This window comes from Halichondria panicea, chromosome 2 (genome assembly GCF_963675165.1).
Source record: "Halichondria panicea chromosome 2, odHalPani1.1, whole genome shotgun sequence".
In the NCBI taxonomy this organism is placed as follows: domain Eukaryota; kingdom Metazoa; phylum Porifera; class Demospongiae; order Suberitida; family Halichondriidae; genus Halichondria; species Halichondria panicea.
Window position 1 is genome coordinate 3,222,235 of NC_087378.1, and position 26,402 is coordinate 3,248,636.

Consider the following 26,402-nt stretch of genomic DNA (forward strand, 5'->3'; position numbering starts at 1 on the left):
TTCTTGTGTTTACTGCAAGGCTGCATGGGGGAGGAGGGAGCTGGATATAGGGAAGTGCTGGGATTCTAGCTTTGCTTCTTCGTTTCGTTTGTTCGAGAGTAGTATAGGATTTGCTCATTTGCTGGGCTTATTGCTGCTTAGGTTTCTTCCTTTTGCTTTGTTAGAGCCTATGGCATACTACTAAAAGTATGCTAGGCTTGTTTCCTGCAAAAGCGGGGAGGAGTTGGACGGTTCTATTTTGTGAGTGGAGCTAGGACTATAATTTTGTCCATTAAAGTGAGGTATAGAATAGATCAATAGAGTCACAGAGATGCCAACTTTTCAGATACTCATTTTCAAAAGAAATGATGCAGTTGCTAGGTTGACTGTTTACATGTATATAGGTTGACTATTGCTATAAGCTAGTGCATTTCTAGTAGCCAATAGGTTTTGGGATCTATAGATAATGTGCATTCGGTATCTATGGTTATAGTGTCCCTCATCCCTCGGGCATCACGTAGGCGTTCTATCCCACCTACATGTACGTCACCATGCATTTACTGTGAAACCTTAAATTAGGAAATTTGCAATGAATAGCATTAATGATGATTATAAAATTATTACTATGTTTTCATGGCCTTTCCTATATACGTAGTTATTATCAGCGTTGTTATTGTTAGCGCCTTGTACCTACAGTAGCGGTCAATATAAAGCAGGTTCTTTATCAAAAAGGATGTCTGCAGTCTCTATAGTCTCTATAATTTATGAGTTCTGTTCTACAAGGTTAGAAAACGCTAGCTAGCTAGCTATAATATCTAACAGCTATACATTGTAACTGCTGCAAAAGTTCTAGCTACACAATGTAACTAGCTGCATGCAGAGCTGCATGGGTGTGGCCAAAGTAAAAATTTAACAACAGTTGATTAGAAAAGAAACGTAGTGGGTATACGTAGCGTATCTTGACCGTATTTTTAGTGTTTATTTTGCAACGTACCAACGTACTATGGACGTACTACGTAAACGGAACGGGTATACTTTATATTGGCTGCTACTGTAAAGTGGTTACAACTCTTGATGACATAGGTCCGACAGAATGCCTCCTGTGTACAGTCTATTGGAGTTGTGTACTCTTCCTAATGAACTCTTGGTTATACATGTAAATTATGAAACTTGGTTCACAAATGAAATGTTTTCATGTCAGGTACATCAATGGAGTCAAGCCTGGTACGTATGGAATTCCCAAGCCATGGTACTTTCCCTGCCTCCCATCTTATTGGTTCGGAACAAACAGGCGTTGGGCCATGAAGTCCAACAAAGCAAATCCAATTGTACGCCAATCTGAAAGAAATTGGTATAGGCTCTGTGAAAGCGATCATTCTCACCCATAAAAACAGTTTCTGCCTAATGTTTTAAACAAATTGTCCATATTATGTGTGTACTGTATTTACATGATTAAACGCCCGGGCGTTTATTTCCTAGCAGCGTCTGTAGAGGGGGCGTTTAAACGAGATGGGCGCTTATTCGAAACGGGCGTTTATTGTTTTGTCTACTTCAAACTCTTGCTCATCAGCAGTTATTATGCTCTTTTTGGCTGCTGCCACAGCTCTCAGCTTCAATCTTAATTCGTAGGAGTGGTGTTTTTCTCCCTCTGTGTCCTCTCTGCCATCATAAATAGTATCTATATTATTCTATGCTGCCATGCTTGCAACTGGTTCTACATGCTAATTCAGCTCCACCCACAGTGCCGTATGGAGCGTAACTAGCAATGAGGCAGAGGAGGCCCTTGCCTCCTGTACTATTGAACTTCAAGTGTCATGTGACTCACCTCAATAGCTTTTAATAGCTCTGGCTAGCCAACTTCTGGATAACTAGCTAACTAGGTATATAGAATGAGCAGAAAATGAGCTCTATCACTCTTTTTGTTGGAGAAGAAGAGCAGGTAAATAGCAGTTTACTGCCATTTGCATGCACTTCTACGTGACAATTAGTGGGTGTGGTTTCTGGGAAAACATTTTGCGGGAGTGTTGCCTCCTTCCCGTAAAATTTCTAGTTACGCCCCTGCCATACATGGGCGATTATTTAAGAGGGGCGTTTATTGACAAAGACAGCTTGTGTACTCTTCGCATGGGCGTTTAAACGAGATGGGCGTTTAATCAAGTATAAATACGGTATTTATAAAACAAAATAGTTATTAAATCCAATGGTGTAGATTTATAAATCCAAGCCCATTCTCTATATATCATGCTCAGATGTCCATGTAAATATATCCATGCCACGTACTGTAATTATTGTCGAGTCAGCAAATATGTTCAGCTGTAGAAAACTCAGCGTAAAAACAACAGGCAGCAATTGGAAGATCACTATAGGCACTGAGCATCACATATTTGCTGACTCGACAATAATTACACCACGTGAGTACTATGATTGTAATTGTAATTGTTAATTGCCTAGTCGATACTCGTGTCAGACCTCCTCTGGTGAGATCCTGAAACAGAATATCTTCTTCTTTTATTTAATTTGCACAGGTAATGCATTATAGATCTACATGCATGTAGTTGCTTCTTATCCTTGAAACACTCTTCTGTTTCCATTAAGCTCTCTCCTATGTGGAATTCTATTCATTGTCAAAAATCAATCAACAATAATATCCAGGAATGTTGAGAGGGAAGTTCCAAAACGGTAAAAAAAAAAGGTCATCACCTTTCTTAAGCGATGAGCATGCGCATTAGAGAACCCTGCCCACATATCAATTGCATGAAATCAGCCTATATAGTAACTACAGATCACGATCATTCAAGCTGAGTTGCTAGCTATAGTAAGTTGATCTCCAGTGTGTTTTTGTGTGAAAGGGGGGGGGTTCCATGGAAACCTGTCTGGATCCACCACTGATATCAACAAACATAATAACGTAACATTATACCTCTTCTATAACACAACACTCTAATAGTTTTTGAGCAAAGGCAAAACATGGCAAGAGGCATTAGAACAGTGCAGCTTGCAACACTCGTTAGAACATTATTACAAAGACATGGACATGTAAATCCAGGAGCACAATACAGAAGGAGCGTCTAACCTATACATTTATAATATCTATATGGTCTAACTGTACATGGGTGTGGGAATCATATCTCGTGTGTTTTTCTAAACGCCGTATTGCCTTATAAGAAGAGTGTTTATATAAGTACTGTGTATACATAAATTACAGACTGCGGTCAGCCTGTGAATATCATTATGAACGGATTTTTTTATGTACCGTAAAATCTCGACTTAAGGCGACCCTCTAATAAGCGACACTTGGAGATTTCGCCCATAATTATAGCACCATATAAATTCATTTTTTTGTGCATGGACATTAAAACTTTGCTTTTGCAAAACGTATTTATTTAAAAGTGTCGCTTTAAATCGAGTTTTTACGGTAGTGCAACAGCAGGAGAGCTAATTTGAGCCAGAAAGAGCTAAAACGAATAGCTAGGTTTTCGATGGGTGTTGGTATACATCATGGAAAAGACTGCTATTGGTGAGGGACTGAAATAGGAGCATATTATATCCAGTCACTTTGACATTGTCAAGAGAAGGTTTGCTAGACTTGGACTAACACATACTAGGCGTTTTGTTTTTGCAGTATAGGGAGTCTTACTGGGGTTCTTAGAAGAGAGAGCTTACTAAGCCTATATAGCTAGCTAGCTAACTGTAGCTTTTCACTTTTATTGACCTATGCGCTGGTAAAAGTGCACTGTCAGCTCAATTAGCACTCGCCCGCAGATGATTATCACCCACTTAGCGGTTTTGCATATAAGGTCATGCTTTGCAAACTTGCCTGAGATCAAGGGCGTATACGCCCTTGCCGAGATGCGATTCCCAATGTAAGACACTCCTTCTGTAATGTGCTCCTGGTAAATCGGATTTATAAATCTACGTTATTGATTTATAATAACCGCTTGTTTTATAAATACACACATGGATATAAATATTTTGTATTTTAACACATTTGGTACCCCATGCTGTGTAAAAGCTGTTGTGTGCTTCTCATAATTTTTAAGTGACATACTTGATTAGAATGAATCACATCTGAAGACTGAAGACGATCATGACGCATCTGCACACGAGGAGGTAAAGAATCCACCCGAAGTTGGCATTAGCATCCAGAGTCTCACCAAAGTATATGGCCAGGTTAGGAAATTGTAACAGAACTCATTCTGATTTATAATTGTGTGAACTATAATTATTCTTTACTCAGTCTATCTTTAGTCGGAAGAAAAAAGGTGCTCGTATGAGAGCAGTGGATAATTTGAGTCTAGATATGTACAAAGGTCAAATCACAGCATTGTTAGGACACAATGGAGCTGGAAAAACCACTACAATGTCTATTTTGACAGGTTTGTTTTCGTATTTCGTAGTTAATTGTCGATTCGCCCACCTGTTTTGATAGCTATACATTTACGTACTGTGCAAGATTGGATCTTTATAACACAACTCAACATAATAATTATTATATACATGTATATATACAACCATGCAGTACAATGAAAGCACCGCGAGTGCTGATGCCTCAGTGGAGGTGTCAAAGCTATACATAACATAAAGCTACTATAGCTATTAGCAATATAATTATCATGACGAAAATTTTTTCATTATTAATTTTGCTGTATGCAGGCAGAATCCAGAATCACAGGGAAACCCATAGAGTGGAAATGATCAAAGTTGTTAAAATAGATGGATTAATGCATGGCTGCTGCATCAGCAGAGCCTTGCAGCTCTGTTCTCACTCTTGCAGCTACCAATACTAAGCTAGTGTTCTAGTGCAGAGCTATAACTACTTAAGTAGAGTAGCTATACACTCCATGGACAAGTTTTTTCTGAAAAGGCTGCAATGGCATTCCAAGTAAGCAAAACTAGGCATAACTTAGAACCAAGCATTATTTTGCAAATCCACGAATTCATGACTCGAAACTCTTACTTGCACTTCATAATCCTTGAGCCTGTAGCAGTCTATACACACACACACACACACACACACACACACACACACACACAACACACTACCGTATACCTCGCTTGCACATATGCATGAACCGAGGCATAATTATGTATAACTGTATATATAATATAGTGGTGCTAAAAAAGTTGTATTATTATACCCACTATGCACAACCATAGCACCTATGTATAGTGGTGCTGATATAGAATTTGTATACCTAACTATACAAGCAAGTACATAAAAAAATTCCCAAGGGTTGTAAACACAGAGCCTTCCAAGTATATGGTTTTTTTACGGATTTCTCTTTTTTAATACGGTTGTACGGAATTAACTGCAAAAATACGGATTTGACCTTTTGTCTCAGCTTACTTAACTGGCCTTATAGTTGACAGTGAAGTGTCCAGTAGCATCCCTACAGCTGTAGTAACTCTATGTGTAACTAATTATATGCCCTATGCTAGTGTGATGAAACACATGTTATAAATTTATCTTGTAAAGCTAAAAAGGGGCGGGGTAAGCGAGACTATTATATTATAAAGCCACAAAAACAGCATTTCCATATTTTTGTACTCGTTTACATTAAAAAAACATGGAAAATGAGCTTATTAATACTGGAAAGAAAAGTTTCTACTTTGGAAGGCTCGATAACATTAAGCATGCAGTGTTTGCTCATGAATTATTCATGAGTTTGTATTTTTTGTTTTTGTGACATTGTTTTTATGTTTCTATACTGTTGCACTACTCACTCATCACAGCACTTGCTATAGCTTGCTAGCTTTCAGTACGCTAACTATAGAAGAAAAACTTTACCACAAAGACCGTGTGGTCATAGCCGATTTTAGTCGTTAAATAGTAGAAAAAGAAAGACAAGAACTAAACAGTGGCCTACCAGTAGTTTATGATGCTCCTGATGGCAGCTCGAACTGAACAGAGTTTGCTACATGTAGCTGGTCTGCTATTTTTCTATTTTTACAAGAGATAACTGTTTATTAAGCCTCGGTGCGCATGCACAAGCGAGGTATACGGTAGTGTGTTTGTGCATGTGTCTGTGTGTCTGTGTAGACTGCTACAGCTGCTCAAGTATGAATCAAGTGCAAGTAAGAGTTTCTATAGGCTTCTAGTCATGTTTACTTGGATTTTAATTCGTGGATTTGCAAAATAATGCTTCGTTCTCGAGTTATGCCTAGTTTTGCTTACTTGGAATGCCATTGCAGCCTTTTCAGAAGAGCACGTAGCCAAACTTTTTTACCGAATGTTGCTACTCTACTTAGTAGTTAGCTCTGCACTAGAACGCTAGCTGTTGGTAGCTGCAAGAGTGAGAAGAGAGCTGCAAAGCTCTGAAGACGGCAGCCATTAATTTTAGACTTGAATTTTTGGCATCGATCGTTTTTAACAACAATCATTACCCACTCTTTGAGTTTGCATGCATGATTGTGGACTGAATAAAAGCTATTAGCAGCTAGCTTAATGTTATGTAGCTTTGGCATCTCCACCGAGGCATCAGCACCTGTGGTGCTTTCATTGTTTTGAAGAAATTGTTTCAAGCATCCCTGCCCCTTTTTTTCGTTTTAATCTTGCTGGCAAAGAGCATGTAATATCTAGCATATAAATGACGACTATAGTGTTATAGTCAAGATGGCTTGATTTATACCACTTGTGCGGGCAAACACTGCATTATAACCTTTAAGCCAACTATAAGGATTGAGCCAGAGAGGGGATACCTCTTTTCCCCCTGTATGATGCATGTACACCCTAGTCATACCTTGTAAAGCTAACTGTTTAGTAGCAACAATACAATACTTCTAAACACTGTCAAATAGAACGTTTATGTGCGTACCGTGTAAACGGAAGAGGAAATTGTTATTTACCTCTACTGTTTATATACTGCTATATATATGACATTTCTTTCAGGTCTGTTCACTCCTAGTTGTGGTAGTGCGAAAATCAATGGGTATAGTATCCTCACTGACATGGACCAAATCAGACAAAATCTTGGGATTTGCCCTCAACATAATATTCTGTTTGACAGACTCACTGTCAAGGAGCACCTTAACTTTTTCCTCAGACTCAAGGTATTTGGTGGTAATTACTGTCATATAAAAACCTTATACTCGTTATAGGATGGTAAAGGTGATATTGCTGCTGAAGTGAATGCTATGATCCAAGATCTACAACTAGAAGACAAAAGAAACATACAAGCTAGTCAGCTGTCAGGAGGCATGAAAAGAAAACTGAGGTACAATGTGCTATAGTGATGTATAACTACACATCGACGTACGGTATGGATTATTAGCGTACGTATGCGTTAATGGGGTCAATAGCTGAGCACGGATTTATCATAAGGCCAGGAAAAGAAATAAAGGGTGTGTCAATGCCTTTATTAGAGCAATAATAAAAGTTGAGGTGGCTACTTTTGTCCCAAGAGAGGGAGGCTGGTGAGAAACAAGGAATCTACTCTGCCTGGTCTAATTATGTTGTCATGTTTGAGCCCCACCCAGTAACACTAACTGGGTAATTATTGTGCATGTGACAAGTGATGACTTGACTAGCTGGCTAGAGAAAGTGAGCGAATGAGCCAGGCAAGCAACTACATGTATTATTGGGGCGAGCAAAACAATAACCTATATGCATGTACCTATAGTGCTCAGTGTGCAATTATTTTTGCCTGCATGCATGACAGAAATGCAATGTCAGCATTTTTGTTGGTTCAAACCAGAGATAAAGGAAGGAAAGGGATTGGCAATAGCCGAAAAAATGTAAATATCCGTGATGCACTACGTCATCAGCTATTTTTCATATTTTGTAGCCTCCATTTATAGCTAAAAGTTAAGTTAAAAAAAACAGGGTGAGGATAAAAGTACACTCTTACCATTTTATTCCCAAGTATACGTGGGGAGCAAAGAGTGTATAGGGGTACACTATATGGTTCCTATATGGTATGGGGAACAAAGAGTGTAGGGGTACGTTATTTGTTCCCCATAATTGTATATGGGGACCAAGGAGTGTAGGGGTACACTCTTGAACAAAAAGTTGAAGTGTTAAATTAACACCAATGAACTGACACCATGAAGTACTGGTAATACCAATGAAGTGATAATACCCTGACCCCTGACATCTGTCAAAATTGGCAGCACTATACAGCTGTTCACAAAGTTGCATGTACTAGCTGTGGAGAAAGAGTTACTGTAGCTATAGAGGAAGAGTGTGACACAGTCAAAGTGTTGCGTAGCTCTACTGTAGGGATTGCTAGTGCAGCTACTGTCCAACGTGTGCTCAGTTAGACACAAGTCAGAGAAGAGAAAGAAACACACTGTCATATGGCTCTCAACAATGGGACCACTTGGCCAGACCACTTCTAACCATCAAGAGCAGTCCCAAGGCAAGCCTTGCAACCAACTTTATGTGTACAGTTTAGCATGCTTTGTATTATACATTACTAAGGCCACACCAAATTAGTTTCACAGATTCTCCGGGTCATATTTTGCAGAATGCCAAAAAAATAAACCAATTAGTGGTCCAGGTCAGAGGTAGGCCCTGATAAATTATGCTTTTTTTCCCACCCATTACTCTATTCGAAAAATGTGCCTATTATTCTCATAAAAAACTGAACTGGATCCATGATTATAATTTGCTGTGAAAACGTCATAATGCAAAACTTAATGTAATGATCTTTACCAACATATTCTTTAGACACCTATTACCGTAAGACCTCGATTTAAGGCGACCCTCCAAATATGCGACACCCAGGAGCTTCAGCAATTTTCTGACCTCTAAAAGTAGCGACAGCTGCGTTGACAATTATTTTTTAATGTTGCGTTCTAAATAGAGGTAAATGTAGCCACTCCCTAGCCTCAATTGTAGCCCACTGGAAATCAATGTTTTTAAGCGGCCTGAAATCGAGGCAAGTAGACTCTGTAAAGTTACCTCCAATTAGATGCGACCCTCTAAATATGCGACACCAGGACTTCAATATAATTTTTCAACCTCCAAAAGATGCGACCTCTGGCTTCGTAATTATTAAAAAGTGTCGCTTTAAATCGAGATCTTACGGTATGCTAAAATTATTCTGAGCATAATTTATCAGGACCTAGTCAGAGGTCAGAATAGCCACGTTACTTTTTGTGCAAAACATGGACTCTGGACTGGACTGGACTAGACTGGACCGTACTATTGTTACAGCATTGCTGTTTCTTCAATGAGTATACAGTAGACTCTCGCTATTCCGGCTCCCTGAAGTACGGCCACCTCGATATACCGGCCATTTGGCTTGGCACGGAATGCTAGCTATATGTTTACTGCACAAAACTCACCCTGAAGTACGGCCACTCGCTATTCCGGTTACCGGCCAGTGCTGGCTGTCCCAAACAGGGTTTTCAATGTAATTGTATACGTGTATTACGGCCGGATATGACGTTTTAGGTGTGGTTTAGCAAATAAAATTGAATTACACTTAAATAGAGAACAAAATGATTCATTATCCTCGAGACAAGAACCGCAAAAGTAGTCATTAGATTCGAGGTAAGGTCGTTTTTAAGCCGCGGCTATTTCCTGAGCTGCAGCCACCTCGCTATTCCGGCCAAGCTGCATGGTCCCAAGGGTGACCGGATTAACGAGAGTCTACTGTACTCGATAACAGATAGGCATGCATCTATACAAAAATGCACACAACATCAAGAGCAACAATTCACAGGAGTGCTGCACTGCTGCTGAGTTTTAATATTCTTAACATCAGGTGAAACAACTAAACTTGCCAGGATGAACTGTTGACAAACTGCTGTGATGAAAGATAAAATTATCCGACTAGAAAAACATTTGCAATGTGAAAAATTGCTAGGATTGGCCAGGGGAACCACAAAAAAGCGTGGAAACAAGAAATCAGACGAGAGCATAACTCCAATCCGTTACAACGTCAATCACATTTACTGGTAGTTTTCCATGTTTTCCCATCCATGCGCCAATATACCACGCAATTTTTACTGGAGCATGGAGTGATGACCATGCGATCCCTATATATTTATATTTTGGAATGTGCGGGCATATATAATCATGTGATTTGTACTGAATTGATGTTCCTAATACATGGAGTCTTGAGCACAGGTATACACAGTCCATCCATGCGTAGTGACATGCACGGACCGTACTGGTGACCTGCATGGAATGATGTGGTGGATGGAAGCTGCATGGTAGATGGATCTGGAACACAGTCTATATACTATGCATTGTACATGTTCATGACGTTGTAACGGATTGGAGTTATGCTCTCGTCTGATTTCTTGTTTCCACGCTTTTTTGTGGTTCCCCTGGCCAATCCTAGCAATTTTTCACATTGCAAATGTTTTTCTAGTCGGATTCCCTTTCTTTTTCAGTACAGAAGTATAAATTTACGTATTATGACCTGCATAAGTGGAACGTCAAGAGGCAGTACAGAAGTTCAAAAAGAGAAGACAGGACTAATCAGACATCTTCTCGAATATCTCTGGACTAATAATTTAGTAATGAGTAATCAGTATTGCTTGAAATGTTGAATTTGTGAATCAGTATTATAAATGACAGCCATTTTAGCTCTTAAATTAAGAGCATGATAATTATCTAGCCAGTGCATATAGCATGCCTGTCAGAGAAAGGGAGCTAGAGCACCTCAGGCTCTGGAAAAGCACTGCTGCACTGATTTTAGGCACACGGTTTCTTAGCCACGCCTATCTATTATTATTGGCCACAACGCAATTGCTGAGTCATTAAAGATGGCGGAATTGTCTAGGTAAGAGAAATAGAGACTGAGAGGTCATCTGCCTCATGGAAGCAATCGCAAATCTGAAGAAGTGCTTTGTAATCCAGATTGTAGTCGTTTGGAAACCCTGTGCAGAATGTCCTGGAGATGGCTGTACATGGAGTAAATGCTGGGCAAGAAACTTACTTACTTACTTACTCACTCACTTACTTACTTACTTACAGACAAAGAGCGGTGAAACTTCGAAATAGTGCAATTTTTAAAATGACAATATTCATTCATTAAAATGTTCATGGATTATGAAATGAGAGATACAAAGAGAGAAAAAGCTAAATAAACTATCTGTTCAGCCAGTTTCTTGATATATCCTTTTCCTGCAGAGATAGAACAGTTTGAACAAGAGTCAAAATAATTGAAATATTGCTAAATACGGGCAAACCCACTGCCAATCCTATGTAAAACCTACTGTTTTACTAATAGTAGTAGTGTGCTGCTTGCTCTAGACCTTTATTTAGGTTTGCTGGGTCTGTAACACCTTCTTTCAACTGCACTATTGTCAAGTGTATGGAGGCAATGGTATATATATAGGAGTCCCTTCTGCAGCCTTGACACACTGTACTAAGAATGGGTTGCAGGTGTTACATGCTGGTATATGGTACTGGTGGTGCTCCTTGCGGGTGTACTCTCGGTGCTAGTAGTGTGTACGTGTGCTCGATCGTACAAGATTCTGTGTGGTGAAAACTGCCCAGGAGCAAAATTATAAATTGGTCTAGAAGTTGAGATAGCTGAAACTATTTTGGGGATAGAGTAATTATGGCAAAGTAGTGAGATGGTGCACTGCCAGAGGATATTAGGGCCTATAGGAACACTGAGGGTGAAATGGTAGGCTTGCTTACTGATTCATCTGGCACCTTATACAGTTGTCTTTACAAGATTTGTAATGTACAGCAATAGCTAAAGCAGGCTAGCTAGCTAGCTAGCTACATTGCCCACAGTCTAGTCGAGTCCAGTCCAAAGTCCAGTCCAGTCCAGAGTCCCGAGTCCATGTTTTGCACGTACCCCTTTTTGTGGTGTGTTGTGACTCCGTTTGTAGTTTTATAATGATATTTATCAATTTTTTTTCTTTTTTTTGCCTGCCATCCGGTCTGTTTTTGGGGATTAAAAGTCCGTGAAACATAAGATTAATTTGGTGTGGCCTAACACAACACAGATGCTCATCTCACTTGGACTTCTCTCAAAGCACTTCAAGAAAGTAGACTTTAAGCCGTGGCAGCTCAGCGTCATAAAGGCAGTGCTTGGAGGCAAGAACAGTCTTGTGGTTCAGCCTACAGGGAATGGGAAAAGTTTGTGCTGCCAGTTTCCATGTGCTGTCTCTGGAACATTATCATTTTCCCAACAATCAGCCTCATCCTCGACCAGGAAAAAGGACTCGGACATGCGGACTGCGAGTAGCATATTTAGGGAGTGCATGTGCAGAAAGATCCCAATGTGCTATCTAAAATAATAGCAGAGGGCCACTATGACATAGTGCTTACTACTACTCCTAAGTCCTTTTTTTAAAGTTGGGAAACCAAAACTTGTGTTTCTAAGTATGAGTGCTCAAGGAATGGTTGGACTACACCATAGCAAACACTCAGGAGCTGTGCGTGGGAAGGGCTCCAGCAAGCTGCTCGGAAACAAAATGAGGGCCCATCTACTGAAATGTGAGGATGTTGCAAGTTTCCTAAGCATAGCGAAAATCACCCTACCTTCTGGAATTTTGCACAAGAAAATTCTTACTGCCCTCCACTGCACCTGCAGGAAACCTTACACAAAGGGGAATAAGATGGCTGCATGCTCAGTGTGTGGTTTTTGGTTTCACCAAGCATGCCGTGAAATTCCAGGCGCAGTTTTCAGAAACAAAGATCGAGTCACGTGGATATGCTCTTCATGCCACTAACAATTAAACTGAGATTATAGTAGTACTTTTCACCGCTAAAAAATGTATGCACAAGGAAAGACTGAGTCACAGGAACATGCTTTTCATGCCACTAACAATAATCTATATAAACTACTGTGGCTAGTATCAGGAGTTCATGCACTCCTGCTAGACAAGTACTTTTCACCGCTATATAAAACTCATGGGAACAAAGAGTGTACCCTCACAATTTTTGTCTCCCATGTATATAGGGGACAAAGAGTGTACCATGCATACACTCTTTGTTCCTCATATATATATGGGAGACAAAGAGCGGCCCTACACTCTTTGCTCCCCATGCATGTATATGGGGACCAAATAACGTACCCCGATACACTCTTCGTTCCCCATGTACTTGCATGGGAGACCAAGAGCGGCCCTACACTCTTTGTTCCCCATATCATATAGGAACCAAATAGTGTACCCTACACTCTTTGTTCCCCATATAATTATATGGGAGACAAAGAGCGCACTCTTTGTTCTCCATATCATATAATTATGAGTAAGCGCTAATAACCAGTTTCTATGCGGTGTGGGAGACTGGGTTTAAATGTTATTTATGGTTTGCAGGCAATTAGGAATATTCATGTAGCCTCACTCGTTTAAACTGCCTAATTCTGGCAACTGTATTATAGAAACAAACCTGGCTGGGTGCCTACGTTGCATATGAGCTGCATGTGTTGTATGAGAAACTTCAGTGCTTCTATACGCTGGCTTGCTGCATAAATGGCAAGAAAGATATGATTGTCTGAGCTCCAATTTGAAGAGGATTCCATGATAATTATGGAGGCAGATCTAGTAATCCAGGAGTTGGTGTCCGGACTGATATAATTATCGTGCCAATATGAAAACTCTGGGCACACTGTGAATTGCGTTCTTATAGATATACCATAGAAACTGAATTATTAGTGCATGCGTCAATAGCAGAGCTCTATACGCTTATATTCGAGAATGCGCCTCACTAGCTATATAAATTATAGCTTACTATGCACTGCATGTACGAGCTAGCTAGCTCATACCGTATTTTGCTGGTGAAAAACCTTTGCGAATGAGCCAAATCAGCAGAAAACTTGACCCTTTGCGATCTAACTATTACCTTCTGGCAAGGATCGTGTCTATTTACTGGTAATAATTTAGGTTTTGAAGTTTTATTGTTGCAAATTGGCAAAGTATTATGTTTGATGCTTGCAAAACATTCCAGTAATACGGTAGATAAACGAATAAATGAATTTATATCCCGTTGCTACGTTGTTGCCAAGTGCAATATGCAGCATAATGCACTGCTGAAAGTCATAATGCACTGACCGCAAACTCATAATGCACTAACCACAAAACGCCCCTCTGGCAATTAGACAGACAATTAAAATTAAATTAATACGCATGAGAAATAACAAGTATCAAAGTATGTCTAGCCATGCAGGAATGAATGTTCAGCACTGCTGGAGTTTCTTCTTGCAACCATGCAGGTTTTAAAATTGTCCAAGATTCATTTTGTGGAAGATTCTGTGTTCCTAAATCAACCTAGTCCTCGACCTTGTGATGCATGTCAATTCTGCTTCACCGTAGCACTAGAAGTGGCTCTTTTTGCTGGGGGCATGAGCTGTTTTGCAGCAGTGTAGAAGCGAGCTTTCTTGGCTTGGTTATGAGGCCGAGCGTAGACCAGCAGCTAATACATGTATTCACTGAGTAGTGGGGTGGGGCTATTTCTTTGTAGCAGTAAGTGGGGCGGGGCTGTTTTGCAGCACCAGAAGTGGGGTGGGGCTGTTTTGCAGATTTCAGTTGGAACTCCAACAATTTTGTGTCAAGCCATTCGTCGGTCATGCCAATCTTATACGCTGCAGATACTGGCGTCTAGAAGAGAGAAGAGATGGAGCTGTGTCTAGAGTTGTCTCTGTCTTTTTTTGTGCTGTTTATATTGTGTTACTAGGACAGTGTTATGTTGCTATGCCCTCGGGATATAAACTAGTTATAACACGTGCACTCGGGCTGCATGGCATATATTGCACTCAGCCCTCGGGGCTGGCGCCCTCGTGCTTTAGTGCAATATATTCCATACATCCCTCGTGCCCGTGTTATAACTATAACAAATCTTTCATAATTGGAAAAGCGCTTCAATTCGATGCAAACAATTTTCAGTTGAGCATGCGCTTAAAATAAAGATACACTTGTAATAGAATAATAAAATACCGTATAGTGCGAAATTTTCGAGGCACTTATATTTCGTGGATTGGCCTCTAAAAGCCATTTCGTTGCACAATATTCGTGGAAGAATGACTGCTTACCGGAAGCCATGCCTTTAAATATTTGCATGATAGCAGATAATTCTAATTAAAGAACCATTTTCATGGACTTAATTTTCGTGTAGAATTCTAACCCACGAAATTCACAAAAATTAAGCCTCTCGAAAAAATCGCGCTATACGGTAAGCGCTATTAGTACGGTAGGTGCGCAAAAGCTGGCTGGGTGTCGTACATGATTTTGAAGTGGAATCACCAGAACATTTTACTAGGTCAACTATAATTCAATACCCTGTTACCGTAGAAACTGGATTATTAGCGCATGCGCTTTTAGGGTCAATAGCAGAGCTCTATATACGCTTATTTTAGAGAATGCGCCTATAATGCAGTCATTCCGAGCCCCACCCAGTAACCGGATGTCTCTGTGATGAGAGCTGACTCGCAAGCTGGTTAGAAAGTGAGCAAGCAGGCAACCCTAACTGGATCTATATCATACTATTATGTTACAGTTCATTTTACAGTTTATTTACTACATCAATAAAACATTCATATTGACCAGGAACTTGGAATAAAAGGACCTCATCCATGTCTCACATTCTCTCAGCATGATCAGACAAGGTAACAGCATGCCCATGCAGAGAGTCCTTCCAGATGGATATCACCAGCTATAAGCTATCCAGTCGTACATGTATGAGTTCCAGTATAATTATGCGCCAATAATCCCATTGCTTCAATGCATTACATGGCATATTGGTTGTACCATGATGTGCTCTAACACTAAAGAATATCCATTGAAACGCTCAGGATACTATAGGGTGGTACAAATCCCATGTTGTACAATTCCAGGGGAGTGTCTATTCATGTAGGGTACATGGCTGTGGTCATCCTGAAGCCCTCCCTCCACCTTTTAAAGGCACCTAAGTGTTGAAGTTGTAAATGTGGTTTGTCAAGTGCTAGTCTTGATCCCAGCCCCTCTCACTAGAGGGCCTGGTAACCACCGTTTGCGCATGGGTGGATTCAATAGTAAATTTGTTAGTAAAACTCTTTGTAATTATCAATTAACCTCTGTACTATGGTTACCCACGTGGTTGATTAGTCTCATGAATCAGCCGCACCTTTGGTGTCCGTCTGAGCACTCTTTACATGAACTCATGGGCCACGTCGGATTTCCAACGTGACCAATGAGATTGCTCACAAGCATCAGGTGACTTGAATAGGAGGCAGCAAATAGTGAAACTTTACATGCGGTTGAGCAGCAAGCAGTGATGTGGCTGAGCAGAGATAGCGGATGTGGTTGCATTTTTATGGTTTTGTTAGCTTGTACAGTGACGTAATACATTCCATTGTGAAATGACTTCACGTAAAGAGTGCTCAGACTGACACCAAAGGTGCGGCTGATTCATGAGACTAGTGGTTGATTAGACTATTAGTGTCAAGAGAGAGAAATCGCTAGGCTCATACAGGAGCACTGATCTTACTGAGATGGCATCAAACAAGCATCTGGAAACAAGTAGACTTGCTAGAGCCGGTCGGTATTGACAGAAAAACGTCTACCACTCTACTACAGTACTAAAGAAGACAAAACCTGACTTTTCAACGATGGAGAGAGCTTGAGCAAGAGCAGAAGAGAAGTAGAAGCCATCACAACAAAACTGGTCACTAGTCTAGACCATAAATGTTGTAAGTATCTGTGTTATTTTATTAAAACTGCTATGATTTGTGCAATGACATTGTAAATATACAATAATTATACTGACTAATTTACTAAGTTATCTCAATCCCCAAGATTCTTGGGGCAATTGACGCATGCGCAAACAGTGTATACCAGGCCGTCTTTCTCAATTGAGAGCGGCCTGGAATTGAGGCTAGTCAAGTGCAAACACACAGTAAATGGGTTGGATAACAGCAATAGGTGTTCATAGTAGTACAATCTACCTGTACCACCACTACCGAGGGCAGTTGTATGTATTCCTCGAGATATCCATGGTACAACTGTCAGCTTTAAACATGTATCTCGCCTCCCACTAAATTTAGTGTTGGAATTTCTCTGGTCGGTGGCTCACAAGTGGTAATTCTAGACGAACCTACCTCCGGAATGGATCCATATGCGAGAAGAGCAACATGGGACCTCCTAATCAAACACAAACAGAACAAAACTATTCTCCTTACCACACACTTCATGGATGAAGCAGATCTGCTTGGTGATCGTATTGCCATCATGGCTGATGGTAGATTGAAATGTTCTGGATCTTCACTTTTCCTCAAGAGCAGGTGTATTAATGACAAATTCTGGGTTTCATTTACAGTGTTGCACATAATTATCGTATAGGTACGGTGTTGGTTATCACATGACAGTCGTGAAGAAAATTGGCTGTGATTCGTCTCAAGTCAAAAACCTTGTGAAATCAATGGTTGAGAATGCTCAACAGGTTACAGATGTTGGTGCAGAGCTTACCTTTATCCTGCCCTCTCATGCCACTCCCAACTTCCCTGACCTGTTTGACACTCTTGAAGGTACAACTATAGTAGATAACATCGTAGTTGTACAACTATTGATGTCGTTACTACAACCTACTTACAGTTTCGCATTCTAATTATTGCTTGTGCTTACCAATATGAGTATTTTTTGCTTGCTTGTGAGGTTTTATTGTCTGTTTTATTGTCTGTTTTCCAGCTCAAAAGCAAGAATTAGGAATAGCTAGTTTTGGTGTGTCTGTAACAACAATGGAAGAAGTGTTCATGAAGGTTGGAGAAGATGCAGACAGAGGTCTCGATACCAGGTCAGTACAAAACATTATGTACACACATGTGCATGTATTTATGTGTGCATACTACGCACATGCACTGCATTAATTTTATTGTATCACTCTTTTAGTTTTTTTCTTATTAATTATCATGTTACCAACCGACGGTTTGCACTTTAGTGCTCTAGTTTAAGGGTTAAAGCTTTGTTGTCGTATAAAAGCGAGAATAAAATTGGCTAAGCAGGAGGTATAATTCTAGCTTTCTACTTTAGTGACTGTGTTCCATTGTTCCTGGTCACTTCAGCTGTAACCCATGTGCAAAGTCACAAGTTCGGTTCAAGCTACATTTTGCTCGCTTTTATTAGGCAACGAAGCTTTAACACCGAAAGCTGCCACTATTAAAAGTTTACTAACTTGTTGTGGCTACCCACGCTGTAAACGCAGTGCTAGAGCATCCAGGTAAGCAGACCCAGTTAAAGCAGACCCAGTTACAAGCTTCTTAGCTTTTGCTTGACAACAAAGGTTTAACATCAAATTTTGCCACTATTAAAACTAATAACTTGTTGTGTGATCCATGCTGTAAACGCAGTGCTGTGGCATCTAGGTGAGTAGGTTCACCTGTCACAAACAAACAAACCAAACAACTACTACACCCGCGTTATGTAGCTTTGACACCTCCACCGAGGCATAACCAGCACCCGCGGTGCATGCTCTCATGTAGTTTTTCCTTTGATCTCTGTGCCAAAAAAGTATAAGCTCTATAATAAGTTTCTCAGCTCCTACTACCTGTTGGATTTGTTGTGTTTGCACTCATTCTAGCAGTATTATCATTTTATATTAAGTAAATGCTATAACTATCTTGAATATTGTTTCACCCTATCATAACTACTCTTTTATCTTGCATGCATGGTCACTATACCTCTTTGCTACATCATTATTGTTCAACGTTAGGCTTAATGGAGCATCTGTCAATGTAACCAAGGTGCATGACAGCACTGAATCATTGGATAATGAAGGAACAGCACTCGCCACTCTGACATACAAATATAGTAAGTTGGACTAGTTGATTTGATGTCTGTCAATTATCCTTTTTCCAGCCCCTAACAGTGGTATGAATCTTTGGTTTCAACAATTTTGGGCGATGTTTCTTAAACGAGTCTACAACAGTGCAAGATTCTGGGGAGCTGTTGTTTCTCAGATCCTACTACCTGTTGGATTTGTTGTGTTTGCACTCATTCTAGCAGTATCTGGTCCGACGCAAAATCAAGATGATCCTAAACGATCACTAGATCTGAAGAACTCAGCAGCATCACCAGATAATATCTCCCTTTTCTATGCTCAGTTTGGAGAATCTAGCCCTCTTATTTTCTCGGTATGTGATTGTGCACCTGTGTTTCTACTTCGCATATACATGCATGCATGTATATACATGTATACCCTATTGATCCACACACAATTGTTTTTAGGATATTGAACCTTCACAATTGAATGCCACCAACATCTTTAACTTCACTGCTCGAGTTCAGTCTATTATGGACAATGTAGCTTCAAACCCGCCTGTGGAAATCAAGACTTGTTGTGGCTACAAATACCAACTGTTAGATGGATTTTGTGCTTCAAGGACAGCGGTAGGCATTTAATTTATGTATATTATAAGCTCCATCTTTCACATCTCAATAATTATAGGGTGATCTGTCTAGTGTGTGTGCAGCCAACAATAGCTTTGGATACCAGCAATGCACACATTGCCTTGAGTACGTCCCTATCATATTTGGTGATTTTGCACTCCAAACAAACAATTTATAGGTGCTGCACAGCAACTTCATTAATTGCCACAGCAAAATCTTGCTCATCTCCTAGCACCCTACTATCGGGAAGGAAGAATAGTGAAAATTTTTGTCCAAATCCTCCTAAAGTCAGTGTTTCTGATATCAATCCTTCTGGTCCACTGGAGAGTGAAAATGTCTATGTAGCGGAGTACTTGCTCAGTGTCTCTGCTGCGGTGGAAGCTACTGTTTTCTTCCGACAATTTCAAGCTGGATTTACTGTCACTAAAAAGTGATCACCAAAATAACTGATCCTTGTCTTTTCTATTATTTTTTCTTTTTTTTTCGTACAGGGATCCTCCATTCAGTGTGTGCGGTTGTAGCTCATCAGCTACCTCGGTTCAGCAAGTGTGTGATTTTTTCTCACCTCTACAAGTATATAACAGTTCAGCTCAGTGTCCGCGCTATGGTTTTGACAATACTTGTGCAACTTTATGGAATTTATGTCTTAGCAGCCTTACACTAGCCCTTATAGACCCATGTGACTTACCTCCTCAATGTGGCCAGCTCGATTACAACTCAACGAACATTTGTCACGGCAACGAGACTCTGTCAAGCTGCTACACCGTTGATGGGCTCTCAGCTGATGTATTGAAGGTGATCATTTTGTGTGTATACATGTAAATAATTATAATTATAGTTATTACTGGGTGACGATAAAAGTACACTCTTACCATTTCATTCCCCAAGTACTAGGGGAGTACTTGAGGAGCAAAGAGTGTAGAGTACACTATTTGGTTCCTATATATGATATGGGGAACAAAGAGTGTAGGGCCGCTCTTTGTCTCCCATATAATATATATGGGGAACAAATAGTGTAGGGGTACGCTATTTGGTCCCCATATGGGGAACAAACAGCAGCCCTACACTCTTTGTCCCCATGCAATGTATAATTATGTATAATTATACAGTTGTTCAAAAAGTTGCATGTACAAAGTTGCATGTACTATAGCTGTGGAGAAAGAGTTACTGTAGCAATCGAGGAAGAGTGTGATCGCTGCTCATCTCACTGGACTTCTCTCTAAGAAAGTAGACTTTAAGCCGTGGCAGCTCAGCGTCATAAAGGCAGTGCTCGAATCCAAGAACAGTATTGTGATTCAGCCTACAGGGAGTGGGAACAGTTTGTGCTACCATGCAGTTTCCATGTGCTGCCTCTGGAAAATTGACAATAGTCATTGTCCCAACAATCAGCCTCATCCTCTCCAAACTAACGGCACGGACTGTGGAATCTACGCCATAGCAAACGGTCAGGAGCTCTGCGCGGGAAGAATTCCAGCAAGCTGCTCTTGGGTTGGACACAAAATGAGGGCCCATCTATTGAAATGTCTGGATGTTGGAAAACTCACAAGTTTCCCAAGGCATTAGCGAAAATCACCCTACCTCTGTAATTTTGCACAAGAAAATTCTTACTGCCCTCCACTGCACCAAGAGGAAGTACGACATAGGTTGACCTTTTGCTATAATGAGTTACTCCCGTATTGCATTCCTGCAGCATGACAGGATGTCACGCCCACATTTACCTAAAGGAGGTGCGGCCTCACGTTATTAAGTTTCCTCAAGTTTCCCGGAAAAATTATGTGAGTATACGGAGAAAGAACAGAATATATACGGAAGCACAACACCAAAACTTGCTCTTTTAGCTAGCTAAAAGACTACAAACGATCATAGTACTCCACAAGTTATAGTATGGTTTGATGATAGTTAGACCAAGTTAATAAGGAGGACCGCACCCGGCTTGCACATGCGCAGATCATATTTCTACCTCGTGTCTTCATGATCAGGCTCGATCACTGCTGTCGATTTCATCTTTGGCTTAAAACTCTCCCCTTTGACCTTAAATAAGTCCTAGCTATGGCGGACGACACTCCCCAACCGCCAGTGATCGACAAAGAACTCATCAAGACCGCTCTGAGTGAGCTACTTCTCGACATCCCTGCTTTTAGAGCATTTGCTACTAACCCCAGAGAAAGCAGGGGAATCCTCAAGAACAAACCAAGACCCTCTGGGTGAGTACTTAGAATAGCAAATTTACTTGGGTAATAATACTTGGCAGCCTAGGTAACATAGCATAATGAGTCACAACGTACCGTGAGCGGTGGGAGTAGAGTGAGAAAAGAGTGAGAGAGAGTCACAATGTACCGTGAGCGGCGGGAGTAGAGTGAGAGAAAAAAAAATGTGGCGGGAATGAGGGCCCCCGCAGTGATAACGTGGGGCTAGAGTGTGAGCAGAGTGATCTAGGTCTTTGAGTCAACCGGGTGAGACCCGTGTTAGGAAAACATTGCACACAATATGGTTGCAAACTGAGCACCTAACCCTCTGACCCCCCTTGCACAGGAGGCAACCCGGGGGATGTGAGTGACCTGAACTTGCCTATTATAGGTAGTGGAGACAGAGATCGACCAGCAACACCCGTAGTAAACCTCCCACCAGAGCTCGGAACGGTCCTCGGGGAAGCGTTGCCCATGGTCCCAGTCAGGCTGGTAAAAAAAATTATTAAGGGCGAGTTTGTGGACATGAGCGAGCTCCTCAAAGATAATATGGAGGTCCTCAGGAGGAGGAAACAAGAGAGTGACGGGATCCCCGTACCCTACGAGCAAAGAGCGAGCAGGAGAGAGGTCCCTGACATACTGAGATGGGTATACAAGCATTTAGCCTTTATGCGGCGGTGGTGGCAAGTCAGCACCCGAACAAAGCTAAGGAGTTAGTTGTTTGTTTCCCATATACATGGGAAACAAACAGCGGCCCTATACACTCTTTGTCCCCCATGTACATGGGGACCAAATAACGTACCACTGCACTATTTGTTCCCCATAATTATATATGGGAGACAAAGAGCGGCCCTACACTCTTTGTTCTCCATATCATAAAATATAGAAACCAAATAGTGTACCCCTACACTCTTTGCTCCCCAAGTATTTGGGGAATGAAATGGTAAGAGTGTAGAATTGTACCATCCCGTTATTACTTTGTGTAAATTATGTATTTAGTTACAGATTTTCTTGTCAGGTGCACTGTGAATCTTAAACAGTGTATGTGTACAATTACATGCATGTTACGGGTATAATTATTTTAAGGTTATAAACTTTCGTGTTTTTTTTTAACGGTATTTTCGCGAAAGTTTATACCCTCTAAATATACCCGCTATAATTATACGGTACAATATTATCGCCACACTTGCTTGGTATTGCAGTGCAGCTTGGCCAGAATATCTAGTCGGTCGCGAGAAAATGGACGCTTAAAAACTATACTTTCGAATCTAGTGACTAATTTTGCGGTTCTGTCTCGAGGATAATGAATCATTATGTTCTCTATTTAAGTACAATTCTGCCAAACCACACCCGTAATAACTACAACCTAGATATATTGGGGAAACCAATACTGGCCAGTATACGGAATAGCGAGTCAGCCGCATTACAGGGTGAGTGTGTGTAGTAAAATATGCATCTAGCTAGCAATCCGTGCCAAACTAAAATTAATGGCCAGTGCATACTTCAGAGAGCCGGAATAGCTAGAGTACTGTACCATAGTTAATCGTCGAACTGCCCGTCCCCTACTATTGCCTGAAGTCCTGTGGAGGCCTAATTGCAGCGCCTACTATTAGGCAGGCGTATAATTGGGTCAAACATCAACATGATGCAATGTGCAGCTATCAAATAGCTATAGCTAACTTAAAAAACAAGACTTAAAAGTTAATAGTACTAGCAATAGACCTATATACAACGTTGTTACATCGTCTATCTTAGAACAGACGTCAAGCGTTCAAAATGAGACTTTTTCCACTGAACACCAGAACACATGGTCTACTTCCAGCTCATTCTGTGATCTGTAACTGTACAGAAGATGGAGCTGTGTCGTTTTCACAGAAAGTGCCAGCGTAACTCTCTTGGATTGGCGCTTGCACGGTTCAGTAGCCACATAATCAAATATCCGCCCATCCTATGTTTAGCCTAAGTGAAGCTATCAAAAACAGGTAGGCGGTTCAACGGTTAACTACGATATATATGTATTTGTTATCCCTGTTTTGCATTACTATAGTTATTGGTAGCCGTCTCTGATCACTTATGTTTGTACCATTGGTGTAAATAATTATTTTGTTACCACATTCAGGAAAAATCATGCAATACTAAGAGGCTCCAAAAAGGATGCAATAACCTGTCACGGAGTGCCAGGCCAGTAGCCGAAAGTTACATCAATCAGGAGCCGAATATAGCCGTGACTGTTTGGTACAACAATCAGGTGAGATTACCAAAAGTAATAATTACGTAGATACCAGTACAGATGTATAATTATGATAAAGAAACTATTGCAGTTTATGTACATGTACACATGCACCTAGTCAATGTTTTATTGTGTGTTCGCCGAGTGCATTATACGTAACCGAGAGCCTATATCTGAGTGTACCAGCATTAAAACCCGGAATCTTGGCTGTGTTTGTAACTTAAAGCACGGTTATGTGACTAATTTTTGCTATGCTGGTTGGCTGGAGATCATGTGATCCAGACATACTTAATTTCATAGTGTGCAACATTGAAATTTTGTCTGTGTGTCATGGACCGGCACGATGTTAGTTTTTTGTACTCATGACCCTTTACCAACTTTTACGATTAATTCACATGGGCACAAGCTACACTAAGCTCAGACAAGACACAAGGCAAAATACAGACGCTTATTGTCCCACTAAATCGAAACGCCACTAAAATGAAAAGTAGCCAATAATGGGCGTGGCACCTAACTCTATCCCTAACCCTAACCCTAACCCTAACCAGGAGCCCATAAATAAGAGAAGGAGCGGCTGACTACGGGGATCACGTTTCGTAAGTGGTTATGACCGCATTTCCATATATGCAAAGTCACTGTGATTGAATCCCTATATACACGTGTTATACGCAATACATGCAGGGCTGAGGTTTACAAGCACTTAGTCGCTTCCATAAAAGGAGGTGCGGTTTCACCGACAATTACGAAATGTGATCCCTGAGTGTACGTTGAAGTTAGCCGCTCCTTCTCTTATTTATGTGCTGCTCCTGCCCTAACCTAGTCCATTTTCACCCTTGGTTTCCGGTTTTTTCGTTTTAGTGGGACTACAGCCGCTAGACACTATTGAGGCCACAGGCAAGACACAGAGCCACAACTGGCTAGCTACAAGTATACTACTTAATGCACCGTTGCGAGTGCTATACACGATGCTTTGAGAACTTTTGCGAGGCCAGTAATATCCGTAGAGCACGAGCGTGAAATGGTGAATTAACTGGTTTGTAGTTTGCAGCTTCTTGCAGCTACCATGCAATAGCTATCGCTCTAGTATAGAGCTGACTACTAAGTAGAATAACAACCTTCTACGAACAGATGTTACTATTCCTGATTCTGGAGAGACTTCAATGTACTGGTAAGCAAAACTAGCCTTTAGGATCAATAACGGTATACTCACCTCAAACCTTTAATTGCTTCCAGAAGCGGGGGCGTAGCCTTATTGCATGCTCTACTAACCGTAGTAGCTAAATAACCTAGGATTTGCGCTTATTATTTTGTTTGACGGTAGAACCAGGAAGTTTGTTGCATTGCAACCGTTGATCAGTTACAGCTGGAATACACAGACACACACAGACACAGACACACACACACAGTCAGCTTTACCGTATCCCTCGTGCGGCTACGCCTCGAGGCATAATAATTATGTGACTGCATGGAAAAATGATACTATACTGTGATGAAACTGGATGGATGAAAACAATGATCCAGTGAATAAATAATACAATTTAATGATGGATGGATAGTTGATTTGGTTGATTCTGCTTACACCGGATACTGTGTGGCGATGTCAACCATTACCCAAGGCAGCTTGCTTCGATAGAGGAGTTAAAATGCAGTCGCTCTCCCCCCCCCCCGCATCCTCTTGAGCTTGATCTTAACTATTCCAGTAGCTCTCAATGTTTTGAGTGTGTACACCTGTGACGCTGTTCACAAACTCAATGCTGTATTGACTGTGCCATACATGGGAAGCAAATATTATTTTGTTATTATTATTATTATTACAACAATCAGCAACGATGCTACACTCAGGCTATTGTAAGCAGCCCAACAGTATCACTGTGCCTGGATTCATATAGGCAAGAGCTCTTCTATCTGCCACTATATAACTGGACAACGCCAGTGGCAGGGTTTGTTGATGTGTCAGCTAACCCAAACACCCACAAGTCACTCCTGGGTCACCTATACCCTGTCCACCCTAATGAAATACAGTGTTTAAGATATAAACAATTTTACCATAATCAAAGGTCAATTAGCTACTACATGCAATAAGGCTACACCCCCCGCTTCCAGAAGCAATTAAAAGTTGGAGGCGAGTACTGTATATCTTCTAATTTATCGGACAGCAAAAAATAATTATTTTGGAAATTGTCCGGGTATAATTGGAACATATTTTTATAGAGCATGCGAAGTGTTCGGAATAATTAGAACAAGCAAGCAGCTGTGTGCGAGCTATAATTATAGCTAAGTTTAATAGAATAGTGTGCGACTGAATAGTTGCACTAGCTATCTAAAACTAGCTACACAAAGCTATATAACTGCAGCACTCTAAGTCTTACTTGCCGTCTATGAATGTAGCTCAACTTTTCAAAGTATTGTCCGGATATTTAGTAATATTAAAGCACTGGAGTGTCCGTTGTATTAGAACAACGAAAATTGCCCAAAAGAGTGTCTGGGGTGATTAGAAGTGTCCGATAAATTAGAAGATATATGGTATACCGTTATTGATCCTGCCTTTATAATTATACTCTAGAATAATGTCTTTGTTTGCAAGATAACATGCTAGAAGCTTATAGAATCACTTAGCTGTACTCGTATTGCAACCATGGAGCAGTTGTATATATAGCTATTATAAAATTCTATGGCTTAAATTATTTTGACCAACAGACCAAAAATGCCAACCACAGAATAATAGAGCAAGGTCT

General features: G+C 40.7%; 1 protein-coding gene across 1 annotated transcript in view; it reads left to right on the forward strand.

Annotated features, from left to right (window-relative positions):
- Positions 1–26,402, forward strand: part of LOC135331226 (phospholipid-transporting ATPase ABCA3-like) — a 71,894-nt gene that overhangs the window by 18,717 nt on the left and 26,775 nt on the right. Inside the window, 15 exon segments of the mRNA XM_064526309.1 lie at positions 1,181–1,307; positions 4,036–4,149; positions 4,217–4,355; positions 6,869–7,029; positions 7,078–7,193; positions 16,914–17,150; positions 17,209–17,393; positions 17,554–17,659; positions 18,575–18,672; positions 18,721–18,995; positions 19,090–19,251; positions 19,310–19,377; positions 19,430–19,681; positions 19,743–20,046; positions 23,557–23,685. Of these exon segments, the coding sequence (XP_064382379.1) occupies positions 1,181–1,307; positions 4,036–4,149; positions 4,217–4,355; positions 6,869–7,029; positions 7,078–7,193; positions 16,914–17,150; positions 17,209–17,393; positions 17,554–17,659; positions 18,575–18,672; positions 18,721–18,995; positions 19,090–19,251; positions 19,310–19,377; positions 19,430–19,681; positions 19,743–20,046; positions 23,557–23,685 (2,473 nt within the window).